The 25439-nt window shown below is 43.0% G+C and overlaps 1 protein-coding gene across 1 annotated transcript; it reads left to right on the forward strand.

Moving 5' to 3' along the window:
- Window positions 1-22985: 22985 nt before the first annotated feature.
- On the forward strand, window positions 22986-24049 carry LOC134457766 (uncharacterized). The gene is made up of 2 exons (XM_063209738.1): window positions 22986-23040; window positions 23254-24049. Exon 2 carries the CDS (start codon window positions 23255-23257, stop codon window positions 24047-24049), a length of 795 nt encoding a protein of 264 aa, XP_063065808.1. The 5' UTR covers window positions 22986-23040; window position 23254.
- Window positions 24050-25439: the final 1390 nt, after the last annotated feature.

A 25439-nucleotide genomic window follows, 5' to 3' on the forward strand; every position in this document is an offset into this window, starting at 1 on the left:
CTGGCATCACACACACACACACACACACACACACACACACACACACACACACACACACACACACACACACACACAGTTTTGAACTAAAAACAAAACACTCAGCAATCCTTATTTGGTGTATGGGTGTGTACTCCGTGGCGAGTGGCCGGGTGTGTGTGTGTGTGTGTGTGTGTGTGTGTGTGTGTGTGTGTGTGTGTGTGTGTGTGTGTGTGTGTGTGTGTGTGTGTGTGTGTGTGTGTGTGTGTGTGTGTGTGTGTGTGTGGCAAAGCAGTGTAGAGAAGGGTGGAGCAGCAGCTGACAACTTACTGTGGTGTGCTGGGACCAGGAGAATTGACTTTGAATTTGGATGGCATAAGAGGTGTATAATGGTAAAAATGTCAATGTGGTGCCACGGTAAAAACTACAAATTTAAAACTGGTCAAAACAGGTGACATTCTGAACAAAACATGTAATAAACTAGTCCTCTAGGAGAACGGTCAGAGAAGGCTCTACTTTCTGACGAAGCTGAGATCCTTCAATGACTGCAAAAGACTCCTGCAGCTGTTCTAGCAGTCAGTCATGGCCAGTGTGCTTTCCTTTGCTGCGGCATGCTGGCACGATAGCATTAGGAGGAGAGATGCTGGAAGCCTTGACAGGCTGTTGAGGGAAGCTGGTTGTTCTGTTGTAGAGTAGAGTAGAGTAACTTTATTGATCCCCAGGGGGAGATTCAGGAAACATGGCACATGCTGGACGCCTTGACGGGCTGTTGAGGAAAGCGGAGTCTGTTATAGGCACAGAACTGGAGGCCATAACTAACACTGCTGAGAAGAGGACACTGACTCTATAATGGACAATTACAGCCATCTCTTGCACCCATCTCTTGGACAACCAGAGAAGCCTGTTCAGCTACAGATTTCACGCCATCCCCTGCAGGACAGGCAGGCTACGGAGGTTCTTTGTCCCCAGGGCCATCCAGCTGTTCAACACCACACAGAAGGACACACAGCAAGATCATCATAGGTGACTGGACTGCATAAATCAATTAACTCCCTCTTCGTGAACTAGCTAGGAAAATTACTGCACTGAATCACTTGCTGTACTGTGTGTGACTTGATACTTGATCCTGATTTCGACAATGCACAGTAACCCTTTGAGACCTATGGACACTTGTGGACACTTTGGACACTTTCACTTTTTGACTTTGGCTGGGCCCTGAGCATCCCCTATCGAGATAGTTGAAAAACCAGGCAGGGGCAGATCCAAGATTTTGCATTGACTTCAGATAAGTCAACAAAGCTACAGTCAATGATCCATACAGATCCATACAGATCCTACAGTCATATCCATCTGGGCCTGTCCCAAACTGACTGACTGCTGGACGTTGATATTTGAAATATTAAATGAAGCGTTTGGTTCACACCTATAACCCAACCCTGCATCTGCTATATTTGGGGTAGAGGGAGCAGATGTGATAAGAAAAGAGAATGCCTTTGCAACTCTAGCACGCAGGAGGATATTATTGGAATGGAAATCAGTTAAGCTACTCCTCCAAAGATTTCTGTATGGCTTTCAGCCCTTATAATGTTTTTAAAGCTGGAAAAGATAAAGTACTTTCATCAGGGACACTCGAGCAAGAAATTAGATCAAATCTGGGACCCTCTCTTGACCTATTTTGAAAGGCTAAATAGACACTCTAAACGCTTTAGACACTTTTTGACTTTGGCTGCTCTTTGTACCACTTTTTCTTCTCTCCACCAAACACAGCTGTGTGTGTGTGTGTGTGTGTGTGTGTGTGTGTGTGTGTGTGTGTGTGTGTGTGTGCGTGCGTGCGTGCGTGCGTGCGTGCGTGCGTGTGTGCGTCCGTGTGTGTGTGTGTGTGTGTGTGTGTGTGTGCGTGCGTGCGTGCGTCCGTGTGTGTGTGTGTGTGTGTGTGTGTGTGTGTGTGTGTGTGTGTGTGTGCGTGCGTGCGTGCGTACGTGTGTGGAGGGGGGGATCTAACTTTGGCTTAATGTATGTAAGCATGTGCTGTATGTTAACATATGTGCAATGATGTGTTTAAAGTCTTCTTTACTCTGTTTGTATTCTTGTAATGTAATGTCTTGTGTATGCTGTTTTTCTTAGCGTTTGCTTAGTACATGCCTTACAAGTTCCTTATGAAGGCATTAACATTGTATGTATTAGTGCTAATAGATGTATCCCTAAAATAAAGTGTTACCGTATGCTACTGAACACATTCATTTCCCTCGGGATCAATACAGGATACTCTACTCTCTACTCTACTCTACATGTGTATTGTTTAACAGTGAATAAAAGAAACAGATTTGTTTTCCACAGATAATGTCAGTAATTTGTGGAACTTCGTCTGTCACTTGTGTTCCTAAATCAATAGATCAATGTGGCACTGGGTGGGTTCTGTTAGCCTGCATGATGTGTATCTGTCCCTGTCAAATAAACCAAGCTAACTAACTAGATTAGATTAGATTAAGATTAGATTAGATTATTGTCTTCTTTATTGTCTCAACAGGAGAGAGATTTTGCGTGATTTGCAATGGACAAACAAAAATTACACAAGACTTACGTGCCATAGAGGAGAGGGAAACATGTAAACAAAGAAACACTATAGCCTAGTTTGCCTGTAGACATAGCCCCACAGCAGGCAACCGTTTTAGTGCACACAACCCTCCCTCTTAACCCTGTCACTGTATCATCAGTAATATGACCCCTTTTGGATATCCATTGCACATACAGTGTACGTAGGTGCCAGATGCCTATTTTACACTTAGTTTGAATTTGCCCCATAGTATGTATATTTGAAATACATATTTTATATATTATATTTTCTATATTATAATTTCATATTGATAAGATATTTGATATTTAATTTAATTTCATGAGTGATATTGATAATTTAGATTATAGAACATACACGTATGTACAAGGTTAAAATGTGGATTTAAAATAATTATAAATAAATGATTACAGGACGTTACGTAGTGGGCCTTTAATGACTTTGGAATTGTGTGCAAAATGCCCAGTACTGTAGCCATTTTTAGATTGACACGGCAGGAGGAAGGTTGGTGCCCCACGGTTTTCTCACCGTGCCGTCGTGTCGTGCTCGTGCAGTAACCATGCTTGGTATGTGGAGCATTAGATTTATATAAGTTAAGGAAGCATATTTTCGGTTGTACTCGTTTCTGTTGCTTGTTTTTTTTTTAAATAACAAGTCTGACAGGCAGACAATGATGCGTCCACACCATTGACAGTAAATAGAATGGACGCCAAATCAACGCTATTTGCCATGCAACGCTTTGAAGCCAGATTTGGGAACATTCCAACTTACATTCCACCTTAGCAACGCCAAACGCAGGTGCTGATTGGACAACAACAAGACTTCTAACGGTCAATCAAACCATGTTCTGATGCTCATTGGTCAATTTAACTTTTAATATCTCTCTAAAATAAAACATCGCTACAAAAAATCACCACCCTGGTAAGTTGGAGAGCAAGGGGACCTACTAGTTGAGCGAAAAATGATCCCCCTGGAGTGGCATTTAAGGGAGATACAGGGTTTTATGTCTCTCATAGGAATGAATGGGATTTGGCCATTTTTTGGTCTTTTTGGGTCCAACCTTGGCTCCAACTTGGCTTCAACAATGAAATAGAATTTTGGCCTCCATTCTATTTACTCTCAATGGTCCACACAGATGATCCCAGGAGTTCAAGAATAGGGAATCATTTCAGTTGTTCATTTTCATTTTGAAGCAGTTTTCAACGATTGGGAAAAAGCGTCATGGCGGACGGACCAACGGACGGACAAACAGATGGACCAACAGACGGACAAAGATGCGTGAACACATCTAAAAATACAAAACGTGACTTTGGTGGAAGATTTCATTTGTTTTGAATCCTGGAACACACGTCAGCCACAAAGCTCCAACCTACCAACTAAGATTTTAGTTTATATTTTCAAAAGTACCCTATGTACAGTATGTCACAGAAGTGAGTACACCCCTCACATTTTTGCAGATTTGTAAGTACATCTTTTTATAGGACAACATTAAAGAAATTTCACTTCGACACAATGATTAGTCACCTGTTAACAACATATATAACCGCTTAAATTTGTTGTTCACTCACTGAAAAATAAAAATACAGCCATTTTCGTTCGACAACATCTGGTTATTCGGCAGCCACTGTATGTCAAGGCCCTTCTGAACAACAAAAAGAGGGCATTCAAGGAGGGAGACCAGGAAAAGATGAAACAGGCACAGGTGGAACTAAAGGTGAAACTGAAAGAGGAGTACAGACAGAAGATAGAGGTGAAGCTGCAAGATAACAACATGCATGCAATGTGGGATGGGATGAGAAGTATGACTGGAATAAAGAATAGAGGGGTTGAGGGGGACCTGAACCGGGCCAATGAATTCAACAACTTCTATAACCTCTTTGACCATCTAGCAGCGGGTGCTGCCCCCAACCCCTCTGCTGGTGCTGCCTTTGAGGGAGCCCTTTCATCCCCCATCCCTATGTCCCCTGTCCCTCCATCTTCCTCCCCTCCAGGAGCCGTCTCTGTCACAGTGCCGGGGAACTGAGAGTCACATGATCATCATCCAGCATCTCCTCCCTCACAGCACCTGTCCTCTATAATCTCAGCAGACCAGGTTAGAGCAGGACTAAAGCGTCTTAACCCTAGGAAAGCTGCAGGTCCGGATAGGGTGTCACCACGACTGCTCTGCTGTGCTGTGCTGCTGAATTGGGGGAGCCAATTGAATATCTATTCAACCTGAGTCTACGTCTAAAGCAACAAACTCCATGGAAAACTTCATGCCTTATCCCTGTCCCCAAAAAGCTACATCCAAAAGACATCAACGACTTTAGGCCAGTAGCCCTCACTTCACACATCATGAAGACGATGGAGAACCTGCTGCTGAATACTCTAAGACCCCAGGTGAGCCATGCACAGGATCGACTGCAGTTTGCATACCGGGAGAAGGCTGGAGTGGATGATGCCATCTCATACCTACTGCACAGGACACACCCTCATCTGGATAAAGGGAATAGCGCTGTGAGAGTCATGTTCTTTGACTTTTCCAGCGCTTTCAATACCATCCAACCCTCCAGACTGGAAGAGAAGCTCCTTCAGATGGGTGTGGACGCATTCCTAGTCAACTGGATCACTGACTACCTTACAATTAGCGGAGAAAATAAGGGCAAAAATAGTTCACTTTGGTATGCAAGCATAGAAATTGGCACAGAGGTTCATTAGAATGTAGTCTTTCAGCTAAGGGCGTTGGCCACGCAAAAATCCAAGATGGCGGCCATTTTTCAAGATGGCCACTCTGTTCACTTGTAAATAAGGCTAAGAATAGTTAAATTAATGATACAATCATACAATTAGGCACAAATATTCATTAGAATGCACTCTTTCACAAAAGAGCATTGGCCACTCAAAATCCAAGATGGCCGCCATTTTTCAACATCAACTTGTAAATAAGGCCAAGAAGAGTTAAATTAGGGATGCAATCATGCAATTTGGCACAAAAGTTCACCAGAAAGCACTCTTTGATCTTCAATCAATGATTTAAGCCTAGGAGCCCAACTGAAATATTCAATTTTCATATCAATCTAGTGAATACATCTACATATTAAGTGTCAATGACAGCTTGGATGATCTACCTCTATAAGGCCATTACAAAATAAAACATATGCTGATTAGTGTTCAGATATGTATATCTCAAGTCTTAGGTGTACTATGGAGTGATGGGGGTCTTTATGCTTTGGAAATTATGAATAATCAATATGCGATACACCACACATACAGTATATTGACAAATACTTTATGTTTTAAAAGAGCACAATGGTAACATGTCTGTTTTCTGTTCTACTTTGGCCTTTAACCTAGATGATATGTTGGCTACCTAACCACTTGATTTATTGATTGCTCATCATTTTTTTTGTGGGTGTGGTCCTTTGTTTAAAACATGTCAGCCTGGCTTCCCTCTTTTACACACTCAAAAAGTATTTCAAAAACTTTAAACAACAACATGTGAAAATCCATTGGCTTTGGAGGGATACAGCTGTTAAAGTAGCCTAAAAGCCATCAAGATACTGTACTCTACTGTAGTGTGGTGTAGTGTTGTCTGCTATACTGTACTGTACTGTACTCTACTGTACTGTAATTTGATATACCATTCTGTACTGTACTCTACTGCACCGTACTGTATGCTACTGTACTGTAATGTGATATATCGTACTGTACTGTACTGTACTGTGATATAACATATTGTACTCCACTGTACTCGAATTTACCATACTGTATGCTACTGCACTGTACTGCATTGTACTGTACTGTACCGTATTGTATGCTATTGTACTGTACTGCACCGTACTGCATGCGACTGTACTGTACTTTACTGTACAGTACTTTACCATTCTGCACCGTACTGTATGGTACTGTACTGTACTGTACTGTACCGTATTGTACTGTACAACTACATAGTATGACTGAAACATGTGGAGCATTCTGAGTTCATGTACAATATGATGCAAAATGGTGTAGTGGGAATGAGTTGTGTTTCTATTACCACTCAAAATCTATGGTAGATTATCCTTCCTCCTAGACTATTTGTGTGCCTTGCATATCAAGAAAATGAGTAATGAGTACCGGTAACGATTTACTTTATAGTATATACCATATGAGAACTGTTGTTTTATAAAAAATATTTCTCCTATGGGTAAGGGTGGCAAAGACCTATGGTATATTGTCCATCAGCTGTCAGTTTTGAAGTAGCAATTGAAGTACTCAATGATTACTGAGCTAACTGTAATACAAGTACTAGGTGAGGACTTGAAAAAACAATTTACCTCTGCCTACTTACTCAACACCTACTTAGAAATAATTTCCATTTAATTTGAACTGAAGACATACTGTGGCCTACATGTATATTGAGTAATCTGTAATGCCATTCTAAAGATGACTGAAGTGCACTCACTATGTGCACAATGCTACTTGTGAAAATGTAGAATTAGGTGATCTTATGGGTTCTTCATACATATGGAGAGGTCCTGTCCTTTACCTTCTCTCATACAAATAACAAATATCTGTTAAGGAAATTAGAGGATCGAGAACCTGCTATTGGACATCATCTTGCACTGACACTTCTCCATTCAGATGCTGCTGAGCGAGCATTAGCAGCAGTCTATTCTCACCATAGTTTTAGTGTGGGAAATGCTCATTTTAATTCAAACCAAGAATCTTCTCAAATCTTTCACAATGTCACATTTGCTGTCAAGCATGTAAGCACAGACTCACCCATACTTTCACACTATGTACATTTTTTGTAGTTTCATCAATCTGTCAAGCAGACAGTCAAACTGCCCTTGCTTCATCTCTGCTGTGTTTGGGACTATATTAACATTGTCAGCTAAGTATAATGTCATGTAATAAAAATATAATGCATTACACAACATGGCATATTGTATATGACATGGTAGAACCTTTTTGTCCGATGGCTCCTAGGCTAGAATTACAGTATATACCGGTACCCTAAAGAAACACCATGATAAGTTTGGTGCTTTTGTCACCTCCGTAACGGTAAAACCCTTAAAGTGATACTGTCCCATTTTTGGAAATAAGCTTATTTTACACCTCACCTTAAGTTAAATAATAGGGTTTTACCGTTCTCCTGTACTTTCGATCATTCTCTGGGTATGGCAGTGCAAATTTTACCTCCAAGCTAGCAGCTATGAGACCAACTGCATACACATGAACATTTCTGCCGAATTACATGATTGCATCATTAATTTAACAATGCTTGGCCTTATTTGCAACTGGAGAGGGTGGCCATCTTGAAAAATGGCGGCCATCTTGAATTTTGTGTATCCAACACCATTTAAAAAAAAAAAAGTGCAATCAAAGAAACATTGCTGCCAAATTACATGATTGCATCACCAATTTAACTATTCTTAGACTTATTTGCAAGTGGAGAAGGTAGCCATCTTGAAAAATGGTGGCCATCTTGGATTTTACGCGGCCAACACCATATTTTGAAAAAGTACATTCAAATGAACAGTTTTGCCAAATGACATGCTTGCATCACTAATTTAACTATTCTTAGACTTATTTAGAAGTGGAGAAGGTAGCCATCTTGAAAAATGGCGGCCATCTTGGATTTTTGCGTGGCCAACGCCCTGAGATGACAGAGTACATTCTAATGAACATCTGTGCCAATTTTCATGCTTGCATACCAAAGTGAACTATTCTGGGCTATTATTATATAAATTAGAATTAGATTTTTCTTAAAAATAGAAAAACTTGGTATGGAAATCTATGGAGTATAATGAAGAGAGAAGTGTGGGTCACCAGATCAAAGAACAAAAAACAGCTGACAGCTAAGCATCAATGATGTCTGGGCTTTCATAACCCTCATGCAATGCCACTGCCATTGGCTTCAATGTTAAACACAGGTCAGCATCTAACCCATGACTGCGGTTTTGAGTAATGAACAAGGCTGAGACTTTTTAAAGCCTCAGGAAGCTTTTACCAGTGTTTAGAGTTAATTGGTTAATTCAGATGATTAGGTTAATAGCTTGTTTAGACAACCTTTTCATGATATGTAAATTTTTTGAGATATGAATATTGGGTTTTCATGAGCTGTATGCCAAAATCATCAATATTAAAACAAAACAAGACCTGAAATATTTCAGTTGGTGTGCAATGAATGTAAAACATATGAAAGCTTATTTTTTATCATTACATTATGGGGAAAAAGTGAACTTTAACACAATATGCTAATTATTTGAGAAGGACCTGTATACTGAAAGGGCTGTCTCACCCTCAACAGAGACTACTGGCGTAGTCGTAAAACTAATTTCTGTATCACCACCCTGTTACAATAAGGAAGAGGGATGTTGCGCGACTTGACAGACTGGTGAGGAAAGCTGGCCGAATTTATACTAACATTTCAGGGAGTATAATTTACTGTTCCCTAATGCAATATTCAGTGTTAATCAAACATATCGTTAAGCTGAAACAAATATTTGTGCGTTTAAAAAATGTCACACCGTAGGACATTCATGTCACGCCAAAGGACAAAAAAGCTAAACTGAGCCAGAAACAAATGTATCAACATGACTATTTTGTCTTTTGATCATAATGTAATGTTGTAGTCAATATGGACCTACACTCTAAGCTTATAAGTCTTTAAGTCATAGATTATCAGCCTATCCTAACTTAATGACGGTCATTTAAATTTTGCAGAGCTCTTAAGACTCATACTGCAGTGTGAACTTGGCATGACCATCACACCTCACCCTCTTTGTACTGTAGGTATGCTCTGACTGTCGCACCATTGAACCTGTAGTGTGTAGCGGCCAGTGCCTGTTTTGGCTCAAGCTGGACAGCACAATTGTTCTATCTTAAGCTCTCCACAGTATACTTTATTCATCTATATTTCTCTATACTCTCTCACTCATCTTTCCTTCACTGTTACCGTTCTATTTTATGGTTTCAAAGCACCATTAATGACATTTCATATCCTTTGACAGTCTCTAAAATCAACAGGAAATATTAATCAACAATGTATCAAAGTATAAATTCAAATGGCCAATAAAGGAATAAGTTATTTGAATAAACAATAGTTATCTACTCAACAAAACATGTATAACCAGCTGTTCTTCTCCGATATCTAGTCCTTTGGTGTGACCTGTTTTTCCTTTGGTGTGACTCTCCAAAGTGTCACACCATAGGACTTTTACCATCACATCATAGGACTTTTGAGCTTTTGAGTTAATTTAAAGCCCTGTCGTTGCCAACTGAAATGCAATTTTACATTTAGTAAGATGCAGTTGCATACATCTACATAAGAAAAATATATAAAAATCCTAAAATCCACCCTTGCCATTGGCTTCTTAAGGGTCTACAGTCACAATGTATGTACAGCTGGACCTTCAACAATAGATAATTATCCATAGAATTACCCATGTTAGTATGTCACACCACAGGACATTGTTTTCTGTGACAAAGTTTCATAACTCCATACGCTCTCAGAAAAACTGTGAAAAAATGAAGCATAGTCACTTGCTAAAATAGACACCTTGAAAAACATGCCAGGGTTGTTTAGACAAATGACTGAGCTTTGATTATTTATTTAAAAATGTTTTAGTGTGGAGAACCAGGCTTGTGACAGTCACACCATAGGACAAATGTGACATTTGACTCAAAATTGAGAATACTTATTTAAACTCTGGATTAATTACACAGTACTTTTTCACAACATATACTTAAGTTTAACCATTTAAAACATTAACAATTTTGAAAGCATGAATTAACTTCATTTTAAGAGCCTGTGACAGCAAAATGAATACGTCACGTCATCTACCCATTTACATCTGTCTCAGGGAGGTTTGCATAAAGGGGTAAGACAGGCCCATAATCAGTATAAAGCAATAATAAAGCATGTGACAACACTGTTAGGCCTATAGGCAAGTCGCCTAATTCTGCCCGTCCCCTAATTCCGCCCGCCTACTTATAAGTGATGATAGTTAATTATGTTGCCTATCCACTGTTTAAGTCAGGAGTGGATATCGACATGATACAGAGTTTGTATGCTTACAATTTGAAACGGTAATGACATTTAAAAACGAGACAAACGGCCATAAACAGCATTGTAATGAGGGGTGTCGTAACGGCAGCATGAAAGAGATGGAACTTTAATTTCACAACAACATTCAGGCTAAAAACTCGACCTGGCCGCTTCCGTGTTTCGCTTTAGGACCAAAATTATTCAACCGTTTCCACAGTAACGACCAAACTAATCACAGTTCCTGCATCGGTAAAGCCAGGACTACAAGTGTGAACGAAATCAGCACAACAGCATGAAGGAATAATAAACAGTAACGGATATACAGATGTGACCTGAAATTAAGCGGAATTGGGATCCTTTCGCCGGTGAATTGTGCTGAAACTAGATTTTGGACATGCTGGACGTTATCGCCAAATTACGACAGAAAGGGCTACCAATGTTAACTAATATTGCTCATCACCTCATCTACACAGCTACCACTATCCAAAAATATACGATAAATAGTATTTGAAATAGTGATATTATCACGTTTTCAGTGAAGTGATCAGTGAAGTGGGCGGAATTTGGCGACCTTACTATAGTCATCTAAAAACGAGTATTTGTGACCACAACAGACAAAATTAATATTCACATCTGACTCAGGGAGGTTTGCTGTAGTCGGAAGAGGACTGATACCATTGCATAAAGGGGAAGGCCAGGCCTCATCAACAGTCCCCTGGGCAGATTCCCCATACACCCTTATGGCCAGGCCAGCTATGGTTGCCGCCTTCAGCCACCCGTCTTTTTTTAGCACGGTGGGGGAGTGGGGGGGTGGGGTGGGGGTCTCCCCTCCAGCCGTATCAGGGCTGCAGGGCTGCGGCTTCAACATTCCAAAGATGGGAAACGTGGGGAACGTGATTTGTGACCAGCGACACATGTTTTTAAATTGTATACTTTGCTGTTTCCGTGCACTCTCTTAAACCCTGCTAAATAATACGCTGTAGTAGTAAAGCAATACCAGATACCGGCTAGTACGTACGGCAGAGGTCTGTGTTACATGGCATGTTTGTAAGTTTGTATTTTAAAGCCAAAATAATACATTTACGACTTGACCATTGCCATTCTGGAAGCAGCCGATTTATGAGACTGGAGCCGTCAGGTGACACACTGTATAGTGAGGCGTTACGAGATATCATCTAAAGGTCCTAGCAAGATGTCATGTTACGAAGAGGGGATTTAAAAATTACTAGCTGCCTCAGAAATCCAAGTTCATTGAAATCCTCATTGTAAGTTGTATGAAGCTTTGAAGTGCAACTTTGTGTCCAAACAACACACACAACTCCACACAACTTACAATAAAGATGACAATTAACTTGGAATTCTGAGGCAGCTGGAAAACTTGTGATTTGAAGTTAAACCATGCTGTTGCCATTGCAGTGTTTATTATATTTTATTATATTATATTATATTATATTATATTATATTATATTATTATGACTTATCGCTGATATGATTTTTTTTACGGTGGTTTTACAAGCCAAAACACAAAGGAATAATTAAAGCTGTGTGGCTTATGAGGCTATTTTTACGACGCCCTTCACACAGGAAGTCTTCACCTCTCTGTATGGCAGCTGGTGGTTTTTATTGCTGTTTATTTATGCTGATGGTGTTTACCAAAAGGTAATCCTACAGCACTTGCAGCTCTGAGCGAACGCAGACGAGAGCAACGAGTGAACCATTAAAAGCACGAAAGGAAACTGTAGCTATCATTCACCATGTCAAGAAGGTAGCTGTGGTAATAACTGTAGCTATCATTCACCATGTCAAGAGGCTAGCTGTGGTAATATTTATTATGATTCTTCATAGCGGGAATAAAGCCAAGACCGCCGTGTCAGCCGAGCAGTAAATTTGGAGGACATGGTGTTCGGTATGTGTACACACGCCTATAGAGCTGTGGCAGCACTAAATGATTCAAATGTCAGTCGTGCCTTCTGTGACGATTTGCGTTGGCACACTTCTCTAGCGAATATTTCTGAAGTCCTGGCTTGATGGGGGTCACTGGAGGGGATATAAACACCTCCTGCTAGCTGGGAGGGCAGTAAAGTTTAAACTTTATGGCTCTATGTGTGCAGGGACAAATAAAACTTTTCCTGAGTGGACGCTTACCGTGGGCAACAGACCACAGACGCATTCTGTTGTGTATCAGTGTTGTAAAAAGTAGAAATGGAAGTACTCTTAGAAATGTAATCACAGAACTAGCACTGTAAGACATTGCAGCCAGTTACACATGAAAAAGTAAGCTGCCCTGCTGCCTTAAGTTTGTAAGTTAAGTCTTGAGTTGAGTTAACTTACAAACTTAAGACAGTAGGGAAACTTGCCTTTTTAACATTTAACTAGCTTGCAATGATTTACAGTGTAGTTGTAGGCCTATGATGATTTCATGGTTTCAACTTAATAATATCACACCACTTGTCATTTGCAATCTGGTGTGCAATGTGGTGTGCATGACACATTAAACATTTATTAACACCATAGCATTTTTACGTTTTTTTAATCATTTTGATTGCCAGGTGCATTAAAATACTGAAAATATTATTTAATGTTAATGTGGAGCGCTTTAATAGTAAATGCAAAACCTTTACCACCATAGTCCTACACCACTATGACAGTACACAGAGCCTTTAGTGATACATTTCGAACTTGGTCATTGCCATTCTGGTAACAGATCTTTAATAACAGGAGGCTGGGTTAAAAGGAGGACCTTAGTGTATGTAGTGTTATCTGAAGAGGCTGTGCCGTGCTGGGTTTTACAAGTTTGTCAAAGGGGCGGTTGAGCTGTATCATTTTACTGCGGAGAAGCTCCTACCATAAGTGGCACGGCACTCGGGCAGGCAGGCAGCCCTAAATCATCCTTATTTATGACTCACACACACTACACCTCCCCTTCAAAATAACCTCTTGCTCACTTACACTTAAATACAGCAAATATTCTGCTGAAAATACTGGCATGTGCATGATGACACAAATATTTATATATTATAAAGATGTGAAAAATGTATTCATGTTCATGTTCTTGTGTTCATGTTAATGTGCGCATGTTGTGCATTGTGCAAATTGTGCAAATAGTTGTACAGCAAAGGTTACATGGATGCAACTGGGGAATGTAGGCCTATCCATAAATCCATCACAAGTGTGGAGTGAGTCCAATTCCAAGGATATTAAATCCTGTTAAACTGGTTGTCTTTATGTGACCAATACCGTTACCTTTATATTCACATATAACTATACTCTTTGTAATCTATCTTTCCGGGCTCAAACCATCTCCTCCAGCACACTTTTGACTAAGGTGTTCATGTCCAATAACTGTGGCTGGTGTGTGTGTGGGTGCGTGCGTGCGTGTGTGTGTGTGCGCGCGTGTGTTAAAGTGATACTGTCCCATTTTTGGAAATAAGCTCACATTACACCTCCCCTTGAGTTAAATTACTGAGTTTTACCTTTCTCTTGTCCTTCCTATCGTTCTCTGCGTATGGCAGTGCAAATTTTACCTCCATGCTAGCGGTTAACATTGAGTCCTAGTCCGGCTGGCGGCAGGCTGTTCTCATAGAACTCCAAATAACTGCTAGCTTGGGGGTAATATTTGCACTGCTGTACTCATTTAACTCAAGGAAAGGTGTAATGTGATGTTATTTCCAAAAATGGGACAGTATCACTTTAACTGCTGATTGGCTGATTGCACTCAAATGTGTGCTATATGTTTACTGCAATGTGCAATAATGTGTATTAGGAGAATCTTCAGAGACATCCATATTCCATTTTTCATTTTCTGTATTATTTTGTTCACTTCCTTGGGTTAACTTGAATGAATGAATGAATGAATGAATGAATGAATGAATGAATGAATGAATGAATGAATGAATGAATTTATTTAGTCTATTAGATATAAAACATTGTATAGCAACAGTAACCATACCTTGAAAGGAATAAATAGACAGGGATGTACATAAAAAAGTCCCAAGACTTATTTCCATTGTATGTACATTGTATTTCCAACTTGAGAAGTGGAGAGGGCTCACAGACACTCACATCCATCACCTGTTCCTTATGCCTGAAAGCTTTTAACTTGAATCCCCCCATAAAATGAACAAATTGGAGACGTTAAGGGCAGCACTCTTGAATTGTCTTCCTATTTCTTCACCTACCAACATTTCGGGCTCAGAGCCTTTCCTCAGTGTGGACCCTGACCACAAAAAAACGTTTGTGGGTGAATAAATAACTGACAATCTGAAGACTTTCATGTCCTTTCTTTCTTCAATTCTACCAAAGGGTAACCCATCTCCTCCGCCGGTTCTATTTCCTGCCCACCTGACCGGCCTGCATGCCTGCCTACCTATTAGCCTTTTCCTGCCTGCATGCCTGCCTACCTGTCTGCCTCTTCCTGCCTGCCTGCCTGCCTGCCTCTGCCTGGTCTCCTAGGGGAGCTGGAGGTCGGGTGTCTCCCTGCCTGCCTGCCTCTGTCATGGTCTGGTCTGGTCTGCCAGGAACGGGAGGTTTGGTGTCTCCCTGTCTGTCTGAGGTGCCTCTGGGGTGTGGCTGAGGGACCCTAATGAGAGGAGGTGTGGCCTGGCCTGGCCTGTCACTCTACCACCCCAACAACTGCAACCCCAGCAACTGCAACCCTAGTAACTGCTGTGGGCTGAATGACCACTGAAGGGCCCCCCAGGACCACGAAACACAGCACAGCAGCAGGGGCGGATTAAGAAATTATGGCCCCCTGGGCCAGACACTGCCTTGGTCCCTCAGCCCCCCACCCCCCCCCCCCGCCCCAAAAAAGCAACTTAACCCTGCTAATCGGACGCGCTAAGAAAACTATACCGTGCTCACAGCTACCAGGTAATTGGACACTACAACACACACCAGTTTTTCCATGCTATAGTCTAGAGTGGGGCAGAACTATATATCGTACATAGTGTGTGCTCAGAGGAACGGCAACACAGTTTCGGAAGCGGGTGCTGTTGGTGGGAGGACAATTTTTGTAGGGGGGTGTGGGGGTCCTCCCCCAGAACATTTAGCATTTTTTGGATGCAATTGCCTGCATTCTAATCAATTTTAGGGCAAGGAATGGCAAACCCCATCTCACTCCCTCAAATTTGAGATGTTCAGATGACAAAATGTCACATGGGTGGTCCATGTGATACTATGCTGACATTACTACCCATCAGTGACTGACAGCCGAAAAAGCATAACTTTAAATGCCAGATCCACCAAACAATAGGTAGGCCAACACAAAACCCAGTCATTTTTTTATAGCAACCACAATCAATGGTAGCAACTCATGAACTCAAATAATTGGAAAGATGATTATTGCAAAGGTGGTTTTGAAGGCCGGTTTGGGTCCTGGCCTCTTGGGGCTTCTGGTCCTTTGGCCCCCCACCCTCAGACCTGACTTGGCCTATGGGACTATACCAGTTCATTGTACACTATATTGGCTGGCACATGAAGCACCTTAGAAAGATTATTATTGCGAAGGTGGTTTTGAAGGCCAGTGTGGCTCGTGGCTCGCGAGGCCAAGTTGGCCGGGCCCCTTGGGGCCTCTGGCCCATGGGGCCTGGGCCCGGTAGGCCCGTTCATTAATCCACCCCTGCACAGCAGAGACCCTCACCCCAGACAACAGAGCAGAGACCCCCACCCCAGACAACACCATGAAAGACTGCTATGACAGGCAGACCTCCTCCACTGTAAAAAAAAAAAAAAGATGGTTTCAACTCAGAGTTCAACTCGATTTCAACTCATAGTTTTTCAGTTATATGTTTCAACTTATAACTTTGGGTTTTGGAGGACTGCCATTACTAAGTTGAGTCGACCAACTTTACAAGGTATTGCCAACTAAGTGTTTGAAGGTAGGTTATTCAACCAACCTTACAAGGTTACAACAACCAAGACATCCAACTTGGAATATGTATTCAACTAACTTCACAAGGTTGAGTCAACTAAGAGTTTTAAGTTTTATTATTCAACTAAGTGATTCAAGTTAGGTTACATCAACTAAGTGATTCAAGTTATTATCTATTCAACTAAGTGTTTGAAGTTATTAATTTCATCCATTTCTAATTTTCCATTGTCATGGTTCCCAAGGGAATGAAAGAGAAATGCAATCCTCCACCACTATGGGGACAGCCAATGGAGACAATCCATGAAGCACTGATGACAGCATTGCTAACAGCCAGCAGGCCGAACAGCTGGCCAGCCAGCCAGCCAGCATGCATGCAAGACAGGCAGGCAGGCAGGCAGGCAGGCAGGCAGGCAGGCAGGCAGGCAGGCAGGCAGGCAGGCAGGCAGGCAGGCAGGCAGGCAGGCAGGCAGGCAGGCAGGCAGGCAGGCAGGCAGGCAGGCAGGCAGGCAGGCAGGCAGGCAGGCCGGCCATGTCAAAAGCCAGCACCGTCAACAGCAAGATAAGTTTTTTAGGCAAGGATATATAAGAACAGCATGAGAACACTGGTTTAAATACTGGTGCAAATGAACCATGTGACCACAGAGATTATGCATGTGGCAGGTGCAGGCAGTAATTCAATAAGTGCATGACAGCCCTTAGTTCTCAGGTGAGCAGACAGTGATTGGTTGAAATAGGATTGAATGATTGAATGGAAACAGGTCTTGGTCTTGGAGAAGTTGTGAACAGGTTGATGAAAATGTCCTGAATTGTTTCATGGATGCAGAGAATATAGCAGATCAAACCATACAGTATGCTTATTACCTGTTTTACCATATTTTACCTTTGTCTTATTACCCGTTTTACCATGGTTTCATTAAGACATTAGACTGTCCCCTCAGGGGAAATGGCGGATGCTTACATTCTACAAACCCCAACTCTGGTGAAGTTGGGACGTGTGGTAAACTGTGAATAAAATCAAAATGCTATCATTTTCAAAACATTCAATCCATTCATTAGATGGAGACTAGTGAAAAGTCAACATATTAAGTTTTCAAACCAAGAAAAAATATTGTTTTGGGGGACATATGTACTCATTTCTAATTTGATAACTGCAACACGTCTCAAATAAGTTGGGACGGGGATCAGTGAAGTGTAACAAACATCCTAATAAGATAAAACAACAAAGACGAACATTTCAAAATGAATTGTACTGATGGACAATATGAGTGTCCAGGTATAAGACCATCACAGAGTCACTTAGAATTAAAGATGCAGAGCAAATAATTCCCATAGTTATTACATACATTTTTGAATTCCCTTTGATTCACCATGATTGAGTGTATATAAGACATATTTTTGTCATTAAAATCATTGTATAGGTTCATGACATCATGAAATATATATTGGCTGCAATGTTCCCTCTAAGCTGCGCGACTGCGCAATCGCGCACTGCTCTCACGTTCTCAGCGCAGAGCAAATCCATTCAGCGCAGGTAAAACAAGGCGGCAAATTTGTGTGGAGAGGCATTTGATTGTTGTCCGAAATTTCCACTCATTTATAGCTTTATAACATCCAATCGAAATAAAACATAGGCCTATTCTTTAGATATGAAACATCTATCTTACAGCAGTTTAAGCGATCACACTAGATGCGGACTTCTGCTTACAATCAGCATTGCGCCTCAGCTGCTTTTTCAATAGCGATCAGACAGAGCGCGGATACACCGCGCTTCGAATGCTGACCTTCAATCAGTGACCAGACAACGTTGTAACAGCTGTCACTCGCAGCCTAATCTACGGCGTTCGGTTGTGTTAAGTTGCCTACACAAAAAGCCTAAATCCATCTCTGTATAATGGATAGAAGACAAGTTCTAGCTCTCCTAGAGCTCGATCGTGAATCTGATATGAATGTTGATAACGGTGTCGAGCATCTGGACCGATTTTAATGGATGCCTGCCATAGCATTGCGAGTGGCAACATCTCTCGCGCTATTGTATTGGCATCATTGGAAGTGCGTGCTGCTTTCTGCCAAAGAGTTGGTTTAAATTCGTCAAAATGGTGTTGATGAAAGCATTTGTCCACGCAGTGGTCATGTCTTGAAAACATATGAACAAATAGGCTATGCCTAAACGAACTACTAGCCTACTGATAAGAAGGTCCATAAAACCCAGTTAGCCAGAAGGTCAGTCAGACTGTCGGTAAGAAAAATGTTTGCTTCCCTAGATCTGAAATTTCCACAAGCTCTTAAAGTGACAGTGCATACTTTTACTTCATGTAGGCCTAATTTAAGCTCAATATTTTAGTCTTTTACATTTGTTACATAGGCCTAGCCTATTATAAAACATTTAAATCCAAATTAAATGATTCATCCTTTTAAACATAAATTCAACATTCTGGGCTATTTGACTCCTGTAAAGATCCTTTCTTTCCAACATCTTACAAATGTAGGCCTAGCCTACAATATATTGATGTTGGTGGTTTGATGATTAAGTAATAATCAAGATTTGGAAACATTACTTAACTGATTTTGTAATATTCACTGTAGAATGACAATATAATCAACATATTATGAAGCATCAATGTTACCCCTAAAATGGGGGGGGGGTCTGACCCGCTCACCGAGGTTATTGGCTCTGCTCAGTGATATCGTGCATTTGCTCAGGCACCGAAAAAATTAGAGGGAACATTGATTGGCTGTAGTCTCACTCTAGCACTCCAAGAATTACAACTATTGAAAAGTGGCCATATTAAGAACGCTTCATGTGTGAAAATGATAGAGGGGTTTGGGTCATTTCACGTGAAATCAGACACTTTGGGACCCAACCGACCCGGATTTCAATCATACTTGGTGTGCCTTTTTAGTAGCAAGGTAGCACCCCAGAACTGCATTGGTTTGAATCTGACACTAATATTAAGGGAGAAACAGACTAGGAAAGGTTCACATGTGAGGGTAGGACACTATACATTCAGCCTTGAATATATCAGTCAGTGTTAGACACAAAAAGATGCCTGTGGTGTTATTTGAAAGCTCTTTTCTGGCTCTACATATTACACAATCAGCTTGGAATACAACAACTCTCAGAATATGAATTATGATAAATTAAAAAATTAAAAATTGAATATCTAAAAAAACTATATTTTAAAATGGCCAGTTCCTTGTCCAAACGTAGCCGGCAATGTCATTAGCAACACCTCAAATGCTGGTGTTCGGTTCTTTATTCATTTCAGAGAGAATTTGACTCACAAATATGGCATCATACAGACCACTTACTAATAATATGGTAATACCATAGTAGCATCACATGACAAAACAAAAACAAAACAAAAATGGTCAGTTTCCATGGTCCCAGGTTTCAGAAACTAAGGCAGATGTCCATTTATACACACCAAATGATGATATGTGAATGTTTGAACATTCCTTCTCTGTGTACCTGTGTCATCTTCCCTTTACCGTACTTTAAAGAGATAATCAATGGCTACACTCTCATTTTGTACTCTACCAGTGCATTTGAAGCAGCAGCTGTGTCTTTTGTAGATAATGTATAAGTACGTCCCGTTGCAGTTACAGGTTCCACTACCAGAAGCACATCCTGATGATCCATGACCCAGTATCTGGTCTGAAGGGAAAAGTGAAGGATGGAGATGGTCCATGAGGATGCAGGAAGTTCAGTTTCACCTCTCCAGTGCTCGGCATACATTCCCCAACACATGCTAGCCACCAGTTGCCATCATATACAGCTACAACATACCCTTTGATGCTTGAAAATGTAACACATTCCTTTACTGAGCTCACTCTTTCAACTCTGCCTTCTCCGAATGCTGAAAATGGCCTAACTTCCACTGTGTCCATTGACAATGGGCAGAAGCTGTGTAGTTTTTGAGTACCTGGAATAGTTCTTGCAGATTCCAACCTTTTCAACAGGTTCTCAGCTTCATGATGGTACATCTCTGTTGTGGCAAACTGGCAATGGATGTTCTTGAGAGAGATGCACCATCATGAAGCTGAGAACCTGTTGAAGAGGTTTGAATCTGCAAGAACTATTCCAGGTACTCAAAAACTACACAGCTTCTGCCCATTGTCAATGGACATTAGGCCATTTTCCGCATTCAGAGAAGGAGTTGAAAGAGTGAGCTCAGTAAAGGAATGTGTTACATTTTCAAGCATCAAAGGGTATGTTGTAGCTGTATATGATGGCAACTGGTGGCTAGCATGTGTTGAGGAATGTATGCTGAGCACTGGAGAAGTGAAACTGAACTTCCTGCATCCTCGTGGACCATCTCCATCCTTCACTTTTCCCTTCAGACCAGATAGACTTGTCATGGATCATCAGGATGTGCTTCTGGTAGTGGAACCTAACTGCAACGGGACGTACTTATACATTATCTACAAAAGACACAGCTGCTGCTTCAAATGCACTGGTAGAGTACAAAATGAGAGTGTAGCCATTGATTATCTCTTTAAAGTACGGTAAAGGGAAGATGACACAGGTACACAGAGAAGGAATGTTCAAACATTCACATATCATCATTTGGTGTGTATAAATGGACATCTGCCTTAGTTTCTGAAACCTGGGACCATGGAAACTGACCATTTTTGTTTTGTTTTTGTTTTGTCATGTGATGCTACTATGGTATTACCATATTATTAGTAAGTGGTCTGTATGATGCCATATTTGTGAGTCAAATTCTCTCTGAAATGAATAAAGAACCGAACACCAGCATTTGAGGTGTTGCTAATGACATTGCCGGCTACGTTTGGACAAGGAACTGGCCATTTTAAAATATAGTTTTTTTAGATATTCAATTTTTAATTTTTCAATTTATCATAATTCATATTCTGAGAGTTGTTGTATTCCAAGCTGATTGTGTAATATGTAGAGCCAGAAAAGAGCTTTCAAACAATACCACAGGCATCTTTTTGTGACTAACACTGACTGATATATTCAAGGCTAGTATAGTGTCCTACCCTAAAATGTGAACCTTTCCTAGTCTGTTTCTCCCTTAATATTAGTGTCAGATTCAAACCAATGCAGTTCTGGGGTGCTACCTTGCTACTAAAAAGGCACACCAAGTATGATTGAAATCCGGATCGGTCGGGTCCCAAAGCGTCTGATTTCACGTGAAATGACCCGTTTACCATTCTCCTATGCACCCGAGCTCACTTGAAATAGACCCAGAAGACATGGGAAACTGTCCTTTGCTTGCAGAAGTCAACATAAGTTGCAGAATTCAATTCTTTTTGAAAATAATAGAGTTATGCACATCCTGTGCTACAGTGAAAATGGACCATCCAACGTTTCCATGGCGATGGCGCGGCTGTGTCTAGACGCCGTCGGGGTGCTCTGTATATTTTTAAATTTAATTTAATTTACTTTATTTTTTAATTTTACATTTTTAACAGTTAAATTGTTAATTTTTTCCCTTTTTTCACGTTTTCTATTGTATAGTCTTTTTTATAACATGATTACATACGATCGCCATGGCGCTTCTAGAAATTGGAAAGCACTGCTTAGGCCTAGGCTACCTGCCGAGTTGGCCTTCGGAAATAACACGGCGTTTCCACCAGAGATTCTCCGGCAGACTCAACCAAGCAGATTCAAGAGACGGTCCAGGAAACACAGGGGTAGACGAGCAGGTATCCGGATCAGACTTCGAGGCAAGGCAGACCGGCCACCTCTGCCTAGTATCCTGCTAGCCAATGTCCAGTCTTTGGCGAACAAGCTGGACGACTTGAGAGCAAGGATTGCCTTCCAGCGGGACATCAGGGACTGCAATGTCCTGTGTTTTACTGAAACCTGGCTCTCACCTATAATACCGGATCAGTCACTCATGCCTGCTGACCACTTCTTCATCGTTCGGATGGACAGAACCGAGGCGTCCGGGAAATCCAAAGGTGGGGGAGTTTGCTTCATGACAAACAACAGGTGGTGCGAGCCAAGGAACATCACCGTTCTCTCCAGGGAATGTAGGCTACTAGGAACACTTGTCCATCTTGTGCAGACCACATTTCCTGCCCCGTGATTTCACAGCGGTCATTGACTGCGGTTTACATCCCCCCAAGTGCAAACACGGACATTGCCATTGGCGAGCTACAGGAGGTAATAAATAAACAACAGCATCACCATCCAGAGGCGGCCTTCATCGTCCTCGGCGACTTCAACAAGGCCACACTTTCCCGAGGTTTGCCAGAGTTTAAGCAACACATTCACTTCCCGACGAGGGGCGACAACATCTTAGACCACTGCTACACTCCGTTCACAGAATGTTACAAAGCGTTTCCGATGCCCGCTTTCGACAAGTCTGACCACGTTGCGGTGTTCCCTATCGCAGTGGACTGCGATCTAACACATGGGACGTGACGTATGCACGGATCCAATCGAAGCACTTTCTACTCACGCCGAATGGCTGAGAGGCTGTCAGTCATCCCCTGGGCCCGCCCTTAGGGCATAAATAGCTGGGTATGACGCAGCCTCGGCCTCTTTTAATACTTCGATAGAAGTGATCCGTCAAGCAACTACGACTTTATCTCAGATTCGAGTTTTCAACCGTGTGCTTCAACTCTTTCAAGCCGGTGAGTGGATTTTCTCTGGTCACAGGCTTTGGGTGCCACGAGTTGATTTTTGTTTCTTGTATTTGGCTATTAGCTTCTAGCTTGCAAGTTTGCTACTTCTGTTAGCTCTGCTTGCTAGTGGTTGCTACATTAGCTAACTGGAGCATTCACTCGGTAGTTTTCTTTAGAATTCGGACCGATTGTGAGTGTTAACTGTTTCTCTGGTGTGTCTAGGATGTCGAGGCTGCTGTACCCGGAGTGCCCGCACAGCAGGGACAAAGGGGACCGGCACCGATTTTGCATTGTCTGTCTCGGCAGAGAGCACGCCGAGGCAGCGCTGTCGGGCGGTTCTACCTGCGAATTCTGTGCTGAACTGACACTCGCTAAAATCACTAAGCGCTCGGCTTACTGGACTCGCAGAGAGGCGAGAGAAGCTGCTGCCCAGGCTGAGGAGATTCCCACAGCCGAAGGCAGCACAGATCACGATATGGAGGGGCATGACTGTCGCGAGCCCGCCACAGCCAACCCCGCTCTCACCTTGCCATCTGGCGGGAGTTCACGCCACGAGGCAGCAGGGGAGCTAGCTGCACCAGCCCCACATGCAAGAGTGAGGTCGCACCACGAGGCGGTGGAGTTACCGCGTGGCTTCCACGACCAGCCCCTGCCAGAGCTGGTATTTGGGCAGGAGTCGGAGGAACAGCCAGAGGACCTCAGTGATGCAGAGGGGTATTATGGTGAATATGAGGAGGAGGTGGTCGAAGAGTCCCGGGCATCCTCTCCCCCGGTAGGTTCGAGGACACTGGGTCTGCAGCTGCACGAGGTGGCTACCAGGGCAGCTAGCAAACTCGGCCTCCCTCTCCCCACCCCCCCCAGCACAGAGATGTCGTTGCTGGATGGGGAATACTACGCTGGGCCCCAAACACCGGCGCCCTGCCCGATCCCGTTTTTTCCGGAAGTGCACAGGGAGCTAGTCAAGACCTGGAGCAACCCCTATTCGGCCCGTGCCCCAGTTCCAGGCTTTGCAGCCTAAATGCATATGGACCAGGCCAAGGAGTGTGGATATCTCTCCTTCCCACCGGTGGAGGATACGGTGGCGAGTTACTTGTCGCCCTCTTCACCTGCATTGCGCCTGGGCCGCAAACCTCTCCTGCCGTCTCCAGTGGCCAGGCTCCAGGCCACTCTCGCTGAAAAGTCCTACCTGGCGGCTGGACAAGCAGCATGCTCCATCAACACAGCGGCGTTGCTGCAGAGATATCAGGCCAAGCTACTCACGGAGCTGTCTAATACGCTGGATGCTGAGAGTGAGTTGGTGGTGGAACTGCGCAGGGCGACTGACCTGTCTCTCCGCCTCGCGCTGTTCATCGCAGGCAGTGGGCCGTGCTATGGGGGCGGCAGTAGCAACACAGCGTTCTCTGTGGCTGTCCCTGGCACAGCTGTCGGAACGGGAGAAGGCCCCACTCCTAGATGCCCCGGTGAGTGCTGAAGGAGTGTTTGGTGATGCTGTGGGGACAATGACTGCTAAATTTGAGGTGGAGCAGAAAAGCCGGGAGGCTTTCATGGCCTGGATGCCACGCAGCAGAGGTGAACCCCGGGGCCCCCCGGGTGGACCAGCTCCAGCTCCTGGCATGAAGCGGGGGAGTGGATCCCGTTCTCCAGCTCTTCCAGCTAAGATGCCGGCAAGGAGAGGATGGCAGCGACACCCGTTTAGGCCGCCGCCCCAGCCTCAGCCACAGGCCCCACAGCCAGCACCCCAGCAGCAGCAGCAGAGAGCGCCGTTCGTCCCGCGCCAGACTACTGCCCGCCGTGGTGGTGCGAACAGGACGCGGACCTGAGGATCACGTCCTGAAGAGAGGGGGGGGAGGAGTTTTCCCCTCAGCGAAAAAGGACTGCCCGTTGCTCACATGCACCGCTCATGTCAAGCACGTTGTGCCAGTTTCCACAAGCACTACACACACAAACAGAAAATGTTTTGTCCCCCTCTCTGCATCCAATATTAAAACAGCATTCTCTCACCCATGTTTACCTAAACAGTGTGACAAGCTGCCCTCAGAGCTTGACCCCCTCCTTAGACGGTGTGGGAATAAAGCCGAATATAGACAAATTGACCATGAGCGGGGAAAACCCCGACCAATTGAGTCTAGATCAAAGATCAAAAGGTTTGGCGATGAGCGGGAGCGTCCCCGACCAATTAAAAGACTCCATGCCATGCCTAGAGGCATGCGTGGAAAACTGGCGCAAATGCGCACAGGCATCACCCTGGGTTTTGAAGACTGTCTCAATGGGCTACACAATTCAGTTTGCTCGCCCCCCACCAAAATTCAGCGGGGTGATTCAAACCATAGTTCCGGAGGGTCAGGTCCCTTTCCTACAGGAGGAAATAGACTCATTGTTGTTGAAAAAGGCAATAGAGATGGTGCCAC

The sequence above is a fragment of the Engraulis encrasicolus genome, chromosome 11, assembly GCF_034702125.1.
Source record: "Engraulis encrasicolus isolate BLACKSEA-1 chromosome 11, IST_EnEncr_1.0, whole genome shotgun sequence".
NCBI classification, from domain to species: domain Eukaryota; kingdom Metazoa; phylum Chordata; class Actinopteri; order Clupeiformes; family Engraulidae; genus Engraulis; species Engraulis encrasicolus.